At 35.8% G+C, this 21,511-nt stretch overlaps 1 protein-coding gene across 1 annotated transcript; it reads right to left on the reverse strand.

Moving 5' to 3' along the window:
- Positions 1–4,272: 4,272 nt before the first annotated feature.
- On the reverse strand, positions 4,273–20,792 carry LOC126717593 (uncharacterized). Its single transcript, XM_050419410.1, has 5 exons — positions 20,482–20,792; positions 18,679–18,968; positions 18,468–18,557; positions 4,860–5,221; positions 4,273–4,735 (listed from the first exon to the last, which is right to left on the reverse strand). The coding sequence occupies exons 1-5, from the start codon at positions 20,693–20,695 to the stop codon at positions 4,471–4,473; spliced, it is 1,221 nt and encodes a 406-aa protein (XP_050275367.1). The 5' UTR covers positions 20,696–20,792; the 3' UTR covers positions 4,273–4,470.
- Positions 20,793–21,511: the final 719 nt, after the last annotated feature.

Here is a 21,511-nt window from a genome sequence, read left to right on the forward strand (position 1 = left end):
TATATATATATATAAACGTATATAATGAGAAACCATTATATATTTTAAAAATGTATGGTTTAAAGAAAGTATAAGTTAATACTGTGTATAATTTGAATCTCTTCTGAAAAAATTTATAATTTGAACCATACAATTGTGATTATTTATAATTATACCCGTGCTTATATATGGGTTACACACTAGTAAATATATTTTGTTTTGAGAGAGTTATAACCTATAGCGTCCGCTCCTAATAATAACTATTTATCATCAGACTAAGACACCAATTAAATTTTGGTATAGGCAGAGATTGAACTCTAGATCTCTTATACAACCATCAAATATTTTACCAGTTGAGTTAACTGGAACCCCCACACACCAGTAAATATAAGTCATACACGCAATAGCCTTTGAGTTAGTTATCTTCGGAGTACACACTTTGTTGTCCGTACAAAGTTCAGCATATAATAATAACCTCTAAGTTAGCTTCTTCTTTTCTTTTCTTTTTTTTTTAACACTTTGAGTTACCTTTGGGGTTATATTGTTTCGTTGGGCAATTCCACGAAACAAATTTCATCTTGATTGGTATATATGCTGCTACGGAACAAATTTCATCTTAGGTAAGAGTTTTTCATTTGGATGGAAAATTGGATGAGAGTTAAACCATTTTTTATAATTCGTGTGGCTTAAGTAAACTAATACTTGTTTTTTTTATATATATATAAAAAGGAAATTAAACCACTTACATATGTAAATTATGCAAGACTTCAATCTTTTTTTTGATAATTCGATAGTTATAAAAATGGGAAAAGGGGATTTGAATTGAAATATAAACTTATTCACATAATCATGAAAACTCGGATTTTGGCATGTAAAAACATGTTATGGTTCAAAATAAATAAGCATGTTATCAAATGGTCAAAAATCTTATTAATCAAGTTGCGCCATTGTGTTAATACAAATCAGTTTTTTTATTAAAAAAAAAAATCATTATTTCATGTGAATAATATTTTTTGGAGCATCATTTTGTTATATTCAAACCCCAATTTGTTTGGCATATACATATAAGTGAAATCCTACATTGAATAATAATGACAAGAGTGAGTGACTAATATAATATAGTTAGATCCAAATTCACAGACTTAACATTTTGGTTTTAGTGGTGTCCTAATAATATGTTTTATTAACTACTCAATTGGAATCTTCCTAAAAAGTTCTCTCTCCAACACAATCTAAGGATGTATGCCACCCAATGCCATCAAATAATACCATCATAGTAGAGAAAACAATAGTTCAGAAAATTATGTAGAAATTTGATTAAGGTATTCAAATTTTATACGTGTCGATACCATATTTTGTCCTTGTTTGATTTACGAGAAAAAAAAATTAGTTTGAGCTTTGAAAATTATAAAAATTGCATTTTTCATTTAGAAAGTTGGGAAATCATAATAATTAAATTAATTTTTCTCTATTGGATGATGTATGCACAAGCTTTATGTTTTTTGGCCAAGTTTGATTAAACTGATCAACCAAAAATAAAAAATTAAAAACCAAAACTTAAAAATTAAAACAACCACAATTTCCATTTTATTATACTCAAATGCATCTCTCAAAACTCCTTTGACCAAGATTTGACTAAACATTTGACCGTTTGATCATGCCTAACTCTAGGATGAGTCTAAAGTCAAGTGAATAATAATAATAATAATAATAAAGAGTGAAATGTAATCACTTTTACTATAAATACCCCCTTATCAATCCTAGTTATTAGGAGGGAGGAAAATATGATTAAGACTCTTACATGCATGTTTCTTTGGTGTCTATTTTGTGTTCACTTTCCTTTTAAGCACAGGTGAGTAAATTTCAATTCCACTATTTAGTCATGGATTCCACAAAATAAAGGAGTAGAATATTGTACATGGTAATGCACAATGGTTAGGTTGTTTGCAATTTTTTATTTTTTTATTTTTTTATTTTTATATAATTTCTTGTACAATAATCTTAGTATGAGCATAAGACCTATTGGAGGCCATTGTTCTCTATGCCATTGTTGTCATTTTTATTTAATAGAAAGGAATGTATTCTATCAAATTTAAAGGTACATCATTATATTAAATATGAACAAGATCATTTATTTTCTTATTGTATTGGTTTAGTTTTTATGACACATCTCCTCATACTTATTCCTTTGGCAACTACTACATCGAGCATTGCACATTTACCATTGTGGTATCTTCTACATCTAGCATGGTTTGACATTTGGAGCAAGTACTTTTTTAGAAAATATGGCTAAATAAACAAGTTTTGATTCAACAATACAACCCCTAAAAAATTAGCAATGACAAAAATAAATAGATAAAGTTAGAAAGATCTCACAAACTATAAAATAACGCAAAATGCGTTGTCTTTTGTGCCACTCGGAGTAGTACTCGGTGCGAATGACTCTCTTGGCCGAACAATCCTCTAGGATTAGACTATAGCAAATTCTTCAAGTTGGATGCACACCCAAGCAAGAAGAACTAAGAACAACCTTACTTGCCTTTTCTTAAAATTAACCAAAAAATTGAAGCTAAAATTTCTATGCAGAAAAACTAGAGCAAACAAAGGAAGGAGACGGCTAGAGAAGATGAAGAAAGACTTATGTGAATAGTGTGAGTTGCAGGGTTTTATAAGCCAACTAAGTAAAGGACTTGGGCTGTTCCAAGTTCCAATGGTTACTGTGCATGCCCAACGGGCAGCACATTAAATGCCCCCAACGGGCTAAAAGGAAAAGAAATGGAAAATGAATGAGACTCAAGAGAGATATAGTAGACTCAAGCCTAAGCCTAAGCCAGCACCTAGCCCATTGTATTCCAACTTACCACTTAAGATATGCAAAGACTTATAAATTTATAACAAGGTTTATTCCTAACAAATGTGGGACACAAAGCAAAGGTTAAGTATTTGAAACACACTCACTCCAACACTTTTAATATTTATGAGGTGTTTTCTGATGACTTAATGCATAAAATAGATCACACCCAATGTACAAGACTTTTTTTGTTAAGGTCTAAGAAAGGTGATTCACATGTAGTCTTAACCTAAATTTTAAGAGAGGTTGATTCCATACTCAAACTCATGATATAACGCTTGGACAAAAGAAAATTGTCATTACATAGAAACCCAACCTCCAATGACTCAAACCAATATTTTAAAATAAAATTAAAAATAGGGGGTAAAGCATGGTGAAGACTTTTTTTGGGGGGGGGGGGACAATCATAAAGTTTCAACATTTCTATTATATTTTATTTTTAATTTTTGCTCTTCAATATCTCTCTGTATGATAGGACTTCCAATTCCTAAGGCTAAACTACATGATTTGACAAAGAAATGCAAAAGGCATTCAATCTGTATGGAGAGATGCAAGGCGACTTATCCCGATGAGAAACTTATCTTTGCAACATGTGTGAGACAAGATTCCTTAGATTCCTTCTATTTCTGCTTTAGTGAAGAACAAAAAGTACTAAGACCACAACCACTAAAATCTAAAGAGTTTTTTCGTAATAGAAAACCTATAGAGTTTTTTCTTCCTGAACTAAAATGTATGAGAATGACATGCAATAAGGACTAAATCTGTGTTAATAAATGCAGGAAAACGTACCCAAAGGTGATACTAATCTTTGCAACATGTGTGAATAAAGGTTCGTCAAATGGCTTCTGTTTCTGCTTTAGTGAAGGATCTGAACAAATACTTAGAGAACGATATGAAAGTAATTTGGCTTTGACATGCAGCGATCACAAAACTTGTCATGTGAGATGTGGGAAGAAACACTTCTATAATGGAAGTATGAAGCCACACTTCTATCTCACTGGAAAATGTGCAAAAAATGAGTTCAGTCCCCACTTTTAATGCACAAAATGAGATGTATGATCATAATTGCGTATGTATATCTAAAGTAATGTTACAAACACAAATTATTTTACAACATTTTTACAAACTGCTGATGTTGCTTTATTATTTTTCAATTCTCTACAGGTTATAAAGAGTGGTTATATATATTTATAATCATAATTGAATTTGTGACAAGATCCTCAATTGAGACTACTCATATGGGTTTTAACTAAATGCAAAGATGTATCCATGTGTATAACATGTTTATCATGTACAACAAGTTTTATGTCCACTATTACTTTGTGTACACCATGTAATATTTAAAATTTATATATAAAGAAAATGAAAATTTCACAAATATCATTGAAGTTCCAAAATTAACTAAAATAACAAGTTAGTGGTGAATGTGGACATCTCATCTGTGAAGATTATAACATATTAATTAAGATTATTTACCTTAATCATGGAAATGGAGACTTCTAAATGATATCTTAGCGTATCAATTAAGAAAATGCAATTTACATTCGAACAAATAGATTCTCAATGATCTTTTTCCCCCCATTTTCTGGTTGTGGGGTTAAGAGGGTTTGTTGGCATCCTACATGATGATATCCAAAGTTTTAACCAAGCCACTGCTGGGCACGACGATCTCCACTACCTCCAACAGAATGCCGAATGCTGATCTTTTCAGTAGAATATTTTTGCTGAAGCCATTCAAATCCATTAACGTCAAGTTTCCCATTTACAGATTTCCCTTGCTTTCTACGAGTTTGTTGTTCTCGTATAGAAGCCCAAAGTTTCTCTATGGCATCCCTTTGTCGAGTTGTGAACCTCGCTACATTATCAAATGCATGCTTAACTAAGATGTCTATAACTGTTTGGCACCTACAAAAGAAAAAACTTAACTCTTAGGATAAAAATTTTATAAAAATACATTGGAGAAGGCACAAAGCATGAGCATTTAAGAAACTCGAGAAACATTTCCTTGTATGTAGGCATTGACTATTACCACGGAGTCTTATATCGTCGAGCAGCAATCTCAAGACATGTAATCAAGGCCTCCCTTTGTGACTTGATGAATCTTTTATTCTCTTCTACTTCCTCATTGATCTTGGCTGTTGCATCTTTCTTTCCCTTAATGAAACCTTTTTTAACTACAGTAGAAAGCATAGCATCGAGCCCAAATGGATCAGACTCTTCCAAATGTTCTTCAGCTGGAACACCAAATAATACATCCTGCTTCATTGCACCATCTTCATCTGTCGATTCTGTTTCATCTTGCAGAGCTGCCGATTCATCTCTGTCATCATCCTCAGTTGCAACAGGGAGAATAGATATGGCTTCTTTAATCCGTCCAGCTGTTTTTGAAAACTATATGGACAAAATGAATAGTAAGCCATGGTTAAAAAAAATATGAAACATATGTTGGTAGTTCAGGACTACCACAAATGAAGTACTATAACATGTCCGTCATTATTAATCCTTGGGCCAAGCTATACCCCAAAACTAAAATATGATAAGAAGCACAAATTGTACTTTGAATTTCCTATATGAAAAGATGAAAATAAAAAACATGATGCATCAAAAATCAAGATCTACATCATCCAAGCAGCATTAGAAACACACCATAACAAAACTCGATGCCTATATGCCTATACATCATCATCAATTGGATGACAACCAGGAAGTAAATAGAACATTCTTCATCACGGCTTACAAGTAAAACTTTCCGCTGCACTCCCAAGAACAGAGAAATATTTGGTAGTAGAAATAGGGGATGGGCTATTTGAATCCTAAATATCTCTGTTGGAAAGACCATGAGGTGTCAGTTGAGCTCAAGGCCCTTGGCAGGAACAAAGATAAATTCAAGTCCCAAAAACCACTTAACCAATTGAAGCCACTGTCTCTAGGTTGTCTAAAAGTAATTGGCAAACTCATACTAAAATGGAAACCAAAATGAGTTCCCATACAACATAATTTTTCTATATTAAAAAAAAAAAAAAAAAAAAAAAAAATTCATGTGGACATGAGCTTTCAATCTATTATAAATAAGTGTATTACATTCAGACAAAAATAAAATAAAAATCTAGATACAATTATCTGAAGAGAATAAATTTAAGCTGAACAACAAAAAATGTGCTTATGTTTATTTATTTAATTACAGTTATTACTGATTTTACGACGTTTTCTTATGGATTTTCATACATAAATCCATATAATAGAACTGCAAAAAAATCTTAGGCAATGATGTACCATGATAATGACAAGTATAATGAATCAAAGAACACTTATCAGTTTCCTAATCAGAGTAGAAGACAAAATAAGTCTAAAAATCGGATCACGGAATTAAAATCCTTGTCTATAATTTCCTATGTTGAGGCAGCCTCTTCTGACTTTCAATAGAAGTCAACATTATAATCAAATGCTGTCTTTGAAATTTGAAAGTTCCTCCGACTCCCCAATTTTTATAGCCTTGGATCAGAATATAACTAACATGAATATTTAGCATCAAACAGAAAGTCTACACACAAAAAGAAAAAAGAAAAAAAAAAAAAGCATCACACAGAAAGAATCTAAACTGTGTTTTGCCCTTATTTTAATGGAGGTGACATCCCTATTCAATTTCATATGTCCATTTTCACCATATTTCAGAATTATTGTGATCCTAGTAAAATCTTAACTTGAGGGTAAAATTGTCAACATGCCTTAATTGCACTTTCCTTACAAACATCTAGTGATCTACCTATGCTATTCCTCAGGGTAAACTTGTGAACCTTTTTAAGGGAGACGTATATATCCTTATCAGCACTCTCATCTAGGTATTTGTCAATCCAGCACAAAATCTAGTATCCTGAGTACTGTATTAGTCAGCCACTTGAATAATCTAAAGCTTCTCTTTAGGCCAAAACTTTTACCCAGTGTAACATAACTGAAGAAGACTAGCATTTATGAAATTCTACAACAAGGAGAAATTAATCTTTTACTTAAACACACATTCATCATGTGCAAGACAACTAGTGACAAACTCAGGGAATTTCCTCTTCCCACAAGAGAGGATAGAGGGTGAGATCATGGTTCAAACTTTAAAAACCACTTAACTTACCGATAAAAAGAATAAGGAAACATGAAACCAAAGATCTGTGAGGTGCGAAAAACCAAGATCGGGGAAAAAAAGGATCAAAGCATATATCAGCACTCTCATCTAGGTATTTGTCAATCCAGCACAAAATCTAGTATCCTGAGTACTGTATTAGTCAGCCACTTGAATAATCTAAGCTTCTCTTTAGGCCAAAACTTTTACCCAGTGTAACATAACTGAAGAAGACTAGCATTTATGAAATTCTACAACAAGGAGAAATTAATCTTTTACTTAAACACACATTCATCATGTGCAAGACAACTAGTGACAAACTCAGGGAATTTCCTCTTCCCACAAGAGAGGATAGAGGGTGAGATCATGGTTCAAACTTTAAAAACCACTTAACTTACCAATAAAAAGAATGAGGAAACATGAAACCAAAGATCTGTGAGGTGCGAAAAACCAAGATCGGGGAAAAAAAGGATCAAAGCATAGACACAAGAACACCAGATTTATGTGATTCACCCAAATTATCAATGAAGCTTCTACATCTTCTACAATGAAGATAATAAAAGGAGTTGCAAGGATTTTTTTTTTTTTTTTTGATAGGCAAGAAAGTAATATTATTATTATTATTATTTTGATAAGTTAGGCAAGAAAGTAATGTTATTATTATTATTTTTTGATAAGTTAGGCAAGAAAGTAATATTATTAAAAAAGAAATAGAAGAAAGAATACAGGGTGTTCACGATAATGAACAAAAAACAACTCAAAAAATAGAGAAACAAAGGACTCAAAAAGCTATGTTAAGAGACAATAGAAAATCATTAAGAGAAGAATAGTCCGAGAGACCCCCAGCACTGAGACCAATCTAAGAGAGTCCATTGGCACCAATCTATCAATTGAGCCAAAGATTTCTCCGTATCCTTGAAAGAACGCCAATTATGTTTTGTCCAAATAATCCACATCAAATAGCCTGAAACCAAATTCCAAATATCGGAATTATGTTTCCCAAGCCATTGTTGCCAACACAATAATAAGTTAGCAACAGAACCTGGCATGACCTAATGAATCTCAAATAGCTGAAGCATATGCACCCACAGAGAATGAGCTAACGAACAAAAAATAAGAAGGTGATCCATAGATTCCTCATTACAACATGTACAACAACAATTTGCCAAGGGGCGACTTCAAAGCATAAGATTATCCAATGTAAGAATCTAGTAATATATATTTAGTACAGTCTTATTCAAATATTACTAGGGTTACAAATTGCCCATGCGGCACATGGTAAGGTGTACAGTAGATCAAGCTCCACACACAACCAATCAAAATGTGCAAAACAGCCATGAGATTGACAACAGATTAATTATTTATTCATTTTTTCTTTGATATATAAACTGATAAAAATTTATCTGTCTCCATTTCTTTCATCTTCTATATTTATTCTCCTTTGGAATGGATTGTTTGAATTGTACCTTGGACTACAATTTCCTTCTTGGTCCTCTCTCGCAGTTTCTGGTACCAATATTCATAGCTGAATCTGGAACTGCACTACTATAGCCTCTATATGGACTATTTGGGCAGGAAAGGAATGCTTTGGTAACATTCAAACCTAGGACCTAACCCTATAAGACCCCACACCTTATAAGACCCCACCCCTTACCAGCTGGGCCAAGACCAAGGGCTAAAAGGAATAGGAAGAGTTCTTAAACCCATCTTGTTTAGGAGACTGATAACTCAGGCTTTGTTTGGGAGTAAAATGTATTTAAGGGAAAGGAATGGAATAGAATTAAGTAACTTTGTTTGAATGTTTTAAAATAAATGAATGGAAAGAAATGGAAGGTAAATAATCTTGTTTGGAAGTAACATATAGGGAAAGGAATGAAATCATTTTATGACAATATTACTATTAGACCCATATTTTAAAATAAAGGGCTAAATATATAGGAGTATTTTGGAAGTTTTAGTAAAAAATTCACTAAATCTAATTCATTTTCCTCCAATTCCTCCCAATTTTGGGAGAAATGAAAATTTGAGGTTTTGAGGGAATAGAGAGGAATAAGTGTTCCCTCTTACCCATTCTATTTCCTCCAACTTAAACTCCCAAACAAAGGAAATGGACTTTCCATTCCCTCCATTAAAACTCTCAAACAAAGAAAGGAAAAAATATTCTAAAATTATTCTTTTCATTCCTTCCTATTGAAACTAAGCTATTGCATAATAATTTTTGGAGCATCATAGTGTTTTCAAATAATTAAGCATGGTTAATTCCAAAACAAATAAGACTTCATATACAATGCAAAATCAATCAAGATTGACTGAAGAAAGAAGCATATGGTAAAATACTATTATCAATTTGCACTGGGGTTAATTCTTCTGTTGTCAATAGGTTACTTTCATGCCAGTCCTAACAGTTGATCTTTGACAATTCCAAAGACATAGCATGTAATCTGGCCCTCACATTAATTAGCTAAAAGCTCCTTGTCCAAACAAATGAGGTGCAACATCTCAAATCCATTAGATTCCTCACATATGCAACTGTGTAGAAGTGTGTGTGTAAGAAAGCACGTGCATGCAAAAGGACCCCGCAGACCTAGCCAGATGTAATCTCATATTCATCTCTGGCTAAAAAAAAGAGGAAAAGAAAAAGAAAATTATGCATGTGACAGAGCTAAGGCGACAAAAACTTTTTCCAGGGGGAAGAAAAAAAAAAAAAAAAAAGGCAAACACCATATTTGGTCCTTAAAGTTTGGCCAATTTACCAATCCCATCCCTAGAGCTTCAAAAGTAACAATTTCGTCATTAAAATGATGTAGAATTCTCCAAATTTGTCCCTAAAATCATAACTGTACAGTATGTTATGTACTTTTACTAACTCGTCATGCTTTGAGATCATCCTTATCTAATCAATGATAGCCAAAATGAAATGATTGAAAAGCTAGCAAAGTTAGAAGCATGAAATAATAATAGCTTATCCCTAATTTTATTGTTCATATGATTTTCTTTTTTTCTTTTTTTTTGATAGGTAAGAAAAATATATTCAAAAAACTGCTAGATGCCAAAAAAACACCAGCAAAACAAAAGTACAAAGAAGAAAAGAAACAAAAACAAAAACAAAAAAGCATTAATTACAGAGAAAAAGAGAGCTAAGGAAAAAAGGAATAGAGTCACTAGAAGTGAGTCCCCAAGCCCTAGCCCAATCAAAAAGGGAACCAGCAAAGAGAGCAAGCAGCTGGTCTTCAGATCTATCCAGATCCTCAAACGTCCGCCGATTGCGTTCCCTCCAAATGCACCACATCAAACAAAGCGGAACTAGATTCCAAATGTTAGACGAATGCTTTCCCAACCAATTCCACCAACCAAACAGACAATCTTGCACCGTACGCGAGGGAACCCAAGAAATCCCAAAAGTCCTAAAGACAAAACACCATAGCCGATAAGCCTTTCCACAATGTAACAACAAATGATCCACTGTCTCACCGCAACAACGACACATAATGCACCAGTCAACAAAATCAAATCCCCTGAGACTTAAGATATCTCCTGTGAGGATCCTATTCCAAGCGGCTGTCCAAACAAAGAAAGAGACACGCCGAGGAGCCTTTACCTTCCAAATACCTTTCCAAGGAAAAGCAATGGAAGAAGAGCCATGTAACTTATGATAATATGAGCGGATAGTGAAATCTCCATTTTTTGTCAAGATCCATCTCAAACGATCACCATCAGTCATAGAAGGAGCATAGGAAGCCAAGAATCGAAAGAAATCATCCACCACATCTGCCTCCCAATCATTAGGATCCCGAATGAAACGAACATCCCAAGTTCTCCTATCCCCTGCTCCTTGACATATCAGAGATGATTCTACGGATGCCTCTTTGTTTGCAGCAAAATTGTACAAGGTTGGAAAAGTCGAAAGGAGAGGGAGATCTCCGCACCACCTATCTGACCAAAATTTCACTCTATCCCCCACCCCCACCTTATACTGGACATATTTGTTAAAAACTTCCCAACCCATCCGGATACTTCTCCACAAACCACACCCATGAACACCCCTTCCCAACTTAGAGGTCCACCCCGCCCATTCTTCCCCAAATTTCAAAGCTACCACCCTCCTCCAAAGCCTATTCTCCTCAATCCCAAAACGCCAAAGCCACTTTCCTAGTAAGGCTTTATTGAAAGTGGTCAGTTTCCTAATACCCAAACCACCATTAGCAATAGGCAAACAAACCTTATCCCAACTCAATAAATGAATCTTAGAATCACCCCACAGGAAGTCCCTTTGAAGCTTCTCAATTTTGTTGGCCACATGTGTAGGAATGGTGAACAAAGATAAGAAATAGGTGGGAAGACTAGAAAGCGTACTTTTAAGCAGTGTCAACCTACCACCTTTAGATAAATACAACTTCTTCCACCCTGCCAGCTTCCGTTTAATTTTCTCCAAAATAGGGTTCCAAATAGAAGGGGATTTATGGGACGCTCCCAACGGCATACCAAGATACGTCATTGGCAAGGACCCAATCCTGCAACCCAAAAACTCTGCCAAAGCCTGCATATTATTTACCTCCCCTATAGGAACAATCTCACTTTTAGCTACGTTAACCTTCAAACCAGTCACAGCCTGAAAACCAAGAAGCAGCAGCCGAACATGAAGGATTTGCTCCACCTCTGCATCGCAAAACAAAATAGTATCATCCGCAAACAGCAAGTGGGAAACGCATTCCCCTCTACCCCTCCTACCATCTGCCTTAAAACCACTAAGTAAACCTGCCCCCTCCATTCTCTTCACCATCCTACTAAACACCTCCATCACAACTAAAAATAACAAGGGAGACAGTGGATCACCTTGTCTCAATCCTCTAGAACTGCCAAAGAAATCAGCTGGAGACCCATTAACCAAAACAGAGAACTGCACTGTCGAGATACAAGTACGAATCCAACTACACCATTTCTCCCCAAAGCCCATTTTCTTCAACAACTTCAGAAGCGCCTCCCAATTCACATTATCATAAGCTTTCTCAATATCTAACTTACAAATCACCCCCGGAATCTTACTCTTCAATCTGCTATCAACACACTCATTGGCAATAAGAACTGAATCGAGGATTTGCCTACCTCCCACAAAACTATTTTGAGATTCAGATATCAATTGATCTAACACCATTTTCAATCTATTAGCCAAGACCTTGGCCAAAATTTTATATAAACTCCCCACCAAACTAATAGGTCTGAAATCACGAATGTTGGAGGCACCATTTTTCTTAGGAATCAAAGCTATAAAAGTAGCATTAAGAGATTTCTCAAACTTACAATGCTGATAGAACTCTTCAAAGACTGCCAAAACATCTCTTTCTACTACCCTCCAGCAATGATGGAAAAAAGCCATAGAAAAACCATCTGGACCTGGGGCTTTATCCCCTTCCATATCTCTAATCACTGAAAGAATCTCATCTTTCTCAAACCTCCTCTCCAACCAAACTCTCTCCGACTCCCCTATTTGGTCAAACTCCAGGCCTTCCACAAAAGGTCTCCATTCTTCAGACTCTTGATAAAGGGTTTTATAGAATTGAACTACCTGAGCAGCAACTTCTGCTCCATCCTCATAGATCACCCCATCCACTTCTAAGAAACTTAGGTGGTTAGACCTTCTATGAGAATTAGCCATCTTATGAAAAAACTTAGTATTATTATCTCCCTCCTTAATGCACAACATTCTCGATTTTTGTCTCCACGAAATCTCCTCTAGAGAAAGAAGCTGTTCAACTTGCGACCTCGCTTCATTTCTCTCAACTCTCTCCGTCTCAGTGAGACCAAGAACCCCTTCCTTAGCGTCTAAAACCTCTAAAGCCCCCAATAATTCTTTCTTCCTACGCCCAACATTGCCAAACTCTTGACGATTCCACTGAATAATGTCTTCTTTCAACGCTTTCAATTTTCTAGCAAACACAAAACTAGGTGTGCCCAAAAAAGAATGGCGATTCCACCAAGAGTCAACCCTATCAACAAACCCATCCGACTTCAACCACATATTCTCAAATCGGAAGGGACTTTTCCCTCTCGCCATACCCCCTGCCTCCAAAAGAATAGGAAAATGATCTGAAACAGTTCGAGGAAGAATACGTTGGATCACATCCGGAAAGTGATGCTCCCAATCATGAGACACTAGAGCCCTATCAATCCTAGACATAGAAGGATGGACAGTGCCACTAGACCATGTATAACTCCCTCCCTCCAACGGCAAATCAATCAAGTTTAAATCATCAATAAATTCAGAAAACTTTTCCATAGTCGGAGTAAGACGAGACCCACCCCTCCGTTCGCTAGGGAAGCGGACAACATTAAAGTCCCCAAAACAGCACCAAGGAACATTCCAAAACTGCTGAATACCAACCAACTCATCCCATAAATCACCCCTCAAATTATTATCATTTGGGCCATACACCCCTGAACAAGCCCAAATAAACCCATCCCCCACACCTTTCCACTGAATCGACACCGAAAATAAGCCCACCAGAACTTCCACCTTTTCTAAAACTCTCCTGTCCCACATAAGCAAAACCCCACCAGCCGTCTGATCGGCATCTAAAGCCGCCCAATCTGCATACGGACAGCCCCATATACTGCAAACCAGCTGTCTATCTATACCAACCAGCTTTGTTTCTTGAAGGCAAACAATATCACACTTCCACTCACGCAACAAATTTCTCACTACCAACCGTTTCTGAGGGTCATTCAAACCTCGAACATTCCAAGAAATCATCTTCAGCATCATAAAGACTAAGAAGGCCCCACAACTCCCTCTACCTCACTAACAACACACTATCTTCCATCATAGTTAACCGTTGAGATTAGATTCCTCAACTCTCTTTTCCCTTTACCCGTGGAGGAGGCTGCTTTTTGGATAGCATTAGCTTTCTTCCGTTGCTGGTTAATAACTGCCATCTCCCTTTCTAGCCTTTGAAGGTAAGCAATACACAATTTTTCATGACTATTCACAGAAAGCCCAATCACTTTACAAAAGCCTGGGATTCTGTTCTTCACCCAACTAGAAACATCCAAAGTATTTCCAATATTCAACACCTCAGAATTTTTCAACATCTCAGAATCATTGTGCACTTCCATCGTCAGAGCCAGCCCCGGAGGGATAATAGTAAACAATGGGTTACAAACTGTCAAATTCTCCTCCTCACCCAAAACCACTTCTGAGAGAGCCATTTCCTCCACCGTTGAGACACCCAAAACAGGTAGGCCACATCCTGACTTCAATTCCATCATCGCTAAATTGGGCTGCCCATTCTCACCATCATCCATCTGCCTGGTTCCTTTATTATCCACCCCTTGTATCAGAAGCTCACTGCTCACACTTCCAACTTTGTCCACACTATTAACCCCAAAATCCACGAAACCCGCACCGGATAGTCCCTTAAGGCTGTCTGCCAAGGACCTGCCCTTCGAGATATGAGAATTTGCCTGGACAGTATTGCCCGGAGCCACTGCGAAGTCCTCGGAGCTCAACCCAGTGAAGGGACAACCAATCTGAGCCACCGCTGGTCCGTTGGAGTAAAACCCAGCAGAGAGAAAGCCCTTAAACTCCATCGGAGCCACCGCAGGACCATCGGAGTAGGTCCCAACCTCCACCCCATCCACCACGGGATTGTCGGGATCTAACCCATTCACCGTGAGACTGACAGAAGCAGAAAACATGCCTTCAACCTCCAACGGAGACTCCGCAAGACCATCGGTGCTGGTCCCAACCCCCAACCCATCCACCGCGGGACTGTCGGGGTCTAACCCAATCACCTTGAGGCTGAGAGAACTCCTCGGAGACACTGGAGCACTGTTTCCGTCCATCTCGGCTTGAACCCAGTCCATTTGTGACCTCACCGGACCACCAACCAGCTGTGTCGGCAACCCAGGGCTCATTGGAGAAACCAGTGGGCTCTCCCCAGCCTTCTCGTGATTATCAACTGAGTGTAAAGACTCTACAGGCTTATAAGAGCAATCCCCAGGCTCAAAAGTGGTTGGGCTTACATTGGTTGGGCCTGAATAAGACTTACTAATAGTCTGGTGGGCTGCCAACGTATTAGAGCCCATAGCCAACAAACCTTTGCCAAGATCCTTACCAGCCCATGCTACCCCTCCACAAAGCTTTTCTCCCCCCTTATTTCTTTTCCAGGAAACACGTCTCCTACCTTTCACATCAATCTCTACGATTAGACCACTCCCAAACCTGCAAGATCTCCTTAAAGCATTCCTCTTTCCATATTCAGCTTTAGAATTCAAATAGAAGCTTGGTGGGATACGTTTCCTATCTTCTGCCAGATTTTGCATACCTAAGTCTGACACCACATTAATGCCCTGCTTCTTCCTATCCCCTCCTCCCGCCACCAACATATCAGGCATACCCACCGGAAATACCCCCACCTTAGCATCTGAGCACCTCGGATTTAACTCCAACAACCCCCTTGACAGATTCTGCTTCTCCACAGACTCCCCTTGAGACTTTTTTTTATCCTTCACCATGGTTTTGAAGAGTTGTGACTGAGTCACAGCCCTTGGCTGCATCTGACTCTTAACGATTTCAGCGAAAGACCGAGAGGGATACTGCCCCAACATTCTCCTCTGTGGCAGAGACACAAATTTGGCCTGACCTGAACCAACAAAAGCATATTGGTCAGGGTCCAACATCTTTCTCAGCTCAAGCCCAAATACCTTCCAGCCATTTTGTGCTCTACCTCCAGGAATGATAACAGATCTTCTGTGCCCTCCAACTCTGAGTTCAGACACTAAAAGGAACTGACCAAAGGTATTAGAACCTCTTTGTAAAGTGTACGCAGCATCTCCTTCCCTAAACGTAAAAAACTGTTTGGGATTGACTCCGACCACCGTGTGTTCTATGTTCTTCATCAACCATACAGCTGCATTCTTGCCCATGAATATTGACTTCATGAAGTGTTTGCCCCGTTCAAAAATACGTAAGGAGAAAAAGTTTCCTCCTTCCTCAACCACCAATTTAAAAAGCTTAAACTCAATGAAAAAACTACGGATACCACCCATAACGCTGACAAGAACTTGAAGTCTACACACCCTGTGATTATCTATAGTTTCTTTTTGTCATAGTTTGGATATCAAACATAGAAAACTAGCCAACTCAAACCACAAGTATATTAACTCCCTTCTTTTTAACCATTTAATTAAATATTAAAAAAATTACGCAAACACCCACAGGTCATTGCTTGTTTATCTAATCTCCATCAATTTGTTCATCTAATAAGTCTCTCTCTTGCCAACGCCAACTATGTCATCTTCTCCACCATCACCACAAGCCCACTACCACCCACAAATATAAATATTAATCTCCCATTTTCTTTTTTTCAACGTTAAACATACAGCTAAATGAGATTATTATATTCAACAATTTTTTGTAATATTATCTTTCCACACTTTGCTATTAGCAAATTTCATGCAAGATTATTTTTTAGCCAAACCAAAATGTCAAAACACTAATTTGAGGAGGAAATTAGACCTATTCCAAAAGCTTAAAATGTTAGAAAATGATAAATCTAATCATTATTCTAACACTCGTCTTCATGTGTAGACCCACACTTCCCCTTTATAAGTGGAGCTCAATACATTGGATTTTTAAATAGGAGGTAGATTAAAGACCAGTCTCAAGCTTAGAACTACCTGGTTTGATACCATGATAAATTACCACTTCTCCCAAAAATTTCAGTTATTAGGATATAATAAATAATCATTATTCGAAAAATACATAACATAAACTCATCATGTTGTTTAACTACATTGTTTTTGAAATCAATCATGTAATTTTGTATTTGTCTTTCTATGTTAGCATCTCAACAAGCTTGACAGATGGGTTTATGTACACCTAAGTACAGTGCCATCATGCCGTCTTCTACCTCCAGAATTTTAAAAGCTTTACATCACAAGACACCCCATACTACCTGAACCCACAGCCATGTCATGTGTTTAGCTAGTCTAATCTCAAACAAGAGAGAGATAGATTTCCATTGACTCAATGTTTACATGAGCCAGATCTAAAAACAAGAATTTCAAAAAAGAATTTATTTTGGTAACTGCAAATTTTTTAGATACATTTACATTAATGCATTATAGAAGTAGTATCATACATAAAGAATAATTTTTATTAGTAAGAGGAGAATGTTAAGTACACAGGATATATACAAGAACTCTTAAAAAATTACAATCTAAAGTTCAAAAGATCAATACAAATAGTATCCAATTCCAAGCGAGACCTACATCAACTCCCACAAACAATACCTGATAATTTCCATTTGACAAAAGAAAACTCATATATGTGGCAAGCTAAGTATGAATTCTAAAAAATACGAAGTGGACCAACACTGCCTAAGGCCTTCATCCAATCATACAAAGATCTAAGAAATAAGGACTTAGCTGAAACAAAATTGAGATTTTCAAATTTTGCTACTTGATTGGTAGCCAAATTATCCCTGGCAGAAAGCAAGCAACAAATAAACATACTGTTATATCATATAAACGTCATTCCATAGAGGAAAAATAATTTCAACTCCACTATGCCTTAAAGCCAAAAAGGACATAAATAGTATGTTTTTTCAAAGAACATCTATGGAATAGTTTTCCTTTTTTTATCTTTTGTTTTTTATTAAATTTTTGTTCATTTTATGGTTATATTAACTAGGGTATGACATAGAAAACAACATATATAATTGATAACCTTAAAACTGGTAGTAATAATGACATGACAAAAAACAGCAGATGCAACACGTACAATATAAAAAATATATATTATCAATACTCATCATAAAAGGCAAACAATGTCAATAATCTGAAAGAAATTAAAGTTTCATTGCCTTGTAGAAAACACTGCCAAGATGACCTAAAGGCTGTATGGACTGGAATTAAAGAAATACAAGGGCTACATTTGATATCTTTAAAGATTTTAACCTTATTTAAGTTCTTTTCCTACTTCACAAGAAAACCAAACCCCTAGTCTCCAACGGAGCTCATTTTCTTCTATCTTCATTTACACCAAAAAGAAAAGCACTTAAACAGCCTGACTTAACTTCATGCATATTAATGTTATGTACCCACTCATCACTTTTTTCGTACATGTAACATATCAATATCAATGTCACCACAAACTCATTAAATAAGATTAAAAAAAAATATTACAAATACAATTTTAAATCAGATTTCTATATCCAACCCATTCAAATAAAGATTTCTTCATTCTTCTAAAACTACCAAGAAATTAAAGCAACATAGACATTCAAGGAAAAATACTCGTGCACAAATTGACAATGTACATATTCCCATTCTGTAAATGGATAAGAGCACTGTATTTGACTTTGATAAAAAAAAATTATGCTGGTTCAACTAAGACATGCTAAATTCTTGACATAACTTGTTGCATACCTTAATATGCTTCTCATTAACTCAAAATATGAAGAAAATTGTTAAATAAATGAATCAGCCAATAGAGTGACTAAAAGGTAGCACAAGTAAAGTTCGTACCACAAAGCTGTCATCAGTGTATAAATCATTTGCATCCACCACCATGATCATCCATGTAGTTAGTTGATTCTTTTGCTTCTTACTGAGACACTACAATCAATAAATAAGTTTAGACAATTGATAAGGAAGATGTTTTCTTCTTAACAAAAGATTGATAAGTGATAACTAACAGAAAAATAAACTCATGTATGCAAAAAGACCAGAATCTTACTACTGTGACATCTTGTGCAGCTGAGAACAATGCATGATAATCTGCTTGCACTGAAGGATCTGTACAAGAAGTGGATGAAGACATTGCAGCTTCTAGTATGGCAAAGAAGTGATCACTAGTTCCTGGCTTCACACTTCCCGCTTGAATCAGCTGGATGGCCAACTTTGAAGCCTTACCAAACTTTGTGGGGTTCTTGATATGCGAAGCTATTTTTTGCATGGCCTCTATAATTTGCTTCTCTGAGGCATCAGTTGTGGTTTTGAACCTCAAGCGTTTTTCAGGTGCAGCAGCTGCGAATTACAATGAGCATGTCAGCTTCATTTCAAGAGACTAAGAGCCTGTTTGGGTAAGCAATTTCCACAACTCAATTCTCAGTTTCCATAACTCATAACTCAAAAATGGTGGGACCCATAGCAAAAAGGTTGTTTGGCCAAACGATAACTCTGTTTCCATAACTCATAACTCAATGGTATTTCCGTAAATAAACACACATGAGGGACCCACAGCCGCAACTTTTGACCACCTTTTGACTTTTTTTTTTCTCTGCTGGGTTGGCGTTGGCTGTTCTTCCCCCTTTTTTTTTTTTTTTTTTTTTTTTTTTTTTTTTTTTTTTTTTTTTTTTTTTTTTTTTTTTTTTTTTTTTTTTTTTTTTTTTTTTTTTCTGCTGGGTTGGCGTTGGCTGTTCTTTCCTCCTTCTTTTTTTTTTTTTTTTTTTTTTTTTTTTCTTTAGTACCTAAACTCACCAAACTTAGTGAAAAAAAAAAAAAAAAAAAAAAAAAAAAAAAAAAAAAAAAAAACCCAGACGGAACAGCCAACCCAGGAGGAAAAAAAAAAAAAAAAAAAAAAGGCTGCACTGTGACAGGTGTGGGCCCTCCAAATAGTGTGAAAAATTGTGAGTGATGGAAACTGAGTGATGAAGGCAAACGGATGTGAAAAATTGAGTGATGAGTGATGAGTGATGGAAATTGAGTGACGGAAATTGCTTACCCAAACAGGCCCTAATATTTCATAAGAGACACAAACAAGAAGATAAACAGAGTTTATATATGGTACAAATTCAAAATCCAAAAAAATGAGACATTCTACAGATCTATTTTGTCACTAAGAACATGTAGGTGCAAAAGTAGCAACATCTTGGGTTCTATGCTTTGATTTCTTGTATTGTCTTGCTATTCTAGTACACATCACCTAAGCAGGACTGTAGTTTGCATTGCTCAATTGAGTACATTATGCATTCCACATACAACGAAAAATTCAAAGCTTAAAAATCCTTTTACTTTCTTTTCCTGCAATTTCTTCCCAACCAAACATTCTCTAATCTCTATAGTCGTTCAAACTCAACAAAACCTTTGACAGAAAGCATATCATCTTAAAGTCCATATACAAGCATCATGCTGGAACATCAACCCAGACAAACTCAAAATCTCTCACACACCCGTACTCCTATTGAGTTAATGCAAAAAAGCAACACAAGAAAAAGAATCAAGATATTCAATTCAATCTTCAATGTTAAGACCCCAAAACACTCTTCTTCTTATTCTTCTTTTTTGGCTTGCTCAGCAACCAAACAAAATAGGGCAGTAAAATCAGACAAATACAACAATGAATAAAGCAAGACAAGTTGAAACTCATGAAACCCATATTCCAAAAAGTAATTTTTGTTGCTTTCAGAGAGATGAACTTAACACCCAAAATTGAAAATCAGGAAACCCATTTGCCAAAATGTAAATTAGTTGCTTTTAAAGAGCTGAACTAAGGCAAAGCAGTTCCAAATAACAAAGAGGGGAAAGAAAGAATAGTAACCTTCTGGTTCTGGGAATGGCTCAGTGGGTTTGGGTTTGGGGCGCTTGAGTGCGCTCTTGAGGACTGGAATCGGAGGCGGAACTGGCGAAGAAAAAGAAGAAGAAGAAGAAGTAGTAATAGTGTTGTGCCGTTGATGTTGTTGTTTTTCTTCTTCTTGTTGTTGTGGTTTTTGTTGGGAAGGAGGAGGCAAGCCTTCGAAGAGGTTGTCACCCATCTCTGACCTCTCTGTCTCTGTCTTTCTCTCTCTCTTTCTCTCTGGGTGTCTCTGTAATCTGAACGTATCTGTGTGTAAAATCACTGGGCAACAAATTTACAAATCGAGGGTGTTTTTATTCGGGTGTGCATTTAGATTGCCACAATTGTTTTTTTTTATTTTTTTTAAATAATGGTATTATTATTCGTATAAAAAAATAGTATTATTTTTACAAATTGTTTTTATTAATTAAGACTGTTTTTAAAATTAATTTTTTTTATAAAATTTTAAAATAAGGACATACTTTTTTGGTTAACAAATTTTTTTTTTTTTTTTTGATAGGATAACAATATTTTTTTATGCTACTTAATAATATTTTTTAATTTTTTTTTTAGAATATTAACTATTAAGTATGTTAACACACACATAGGGAGAGAGGATAAGATTTTAAAGAAACTAAAAGTCTAATATTTTTTTAAATATTAGTTTAATAATCAAGATTTTTTTTTAAAGAACTAATCAAGATTTTTTTTATTTTTATTTTTATTTTTATACAAGATAAAAATTCTATTATAACCTAATCTAAGTGTATACGTGTGTGAAGCTCACCTCAGCCTTTATCCTTCACATCTCACAAGTATTTTTACTTGTGGAGTGACCATCGCACCATAGTTATACGGTGGTAATCAAGATTGTTTTTGAAAGTTCTTGAAACATAGCTTTCTTTTTCTTTTTCTTTTGAGAGAGAGAGAGAGAGAGAGAGAGAGAGAGAGAGAGAGAGAGAGAGAGAGAGAGAGAGAGAGAGAGAGAGAGAGAGAGAGAGAGAGAGAGAATCGT

The sequence above is a fragment of the Quercus robur genome, chromosome 3 (genome assembly GCF_932294415.1).
Source record: "Quercus robur chromosome 3, dhQueRobu3.1, whole genome shotgun sequence".
Lineage (NCBI taxonomy): Eukaryota > Viridiplantae > Streptophyta > Magnoliopsida > Fagales > Fagaceae > Quercus > Quercus robur.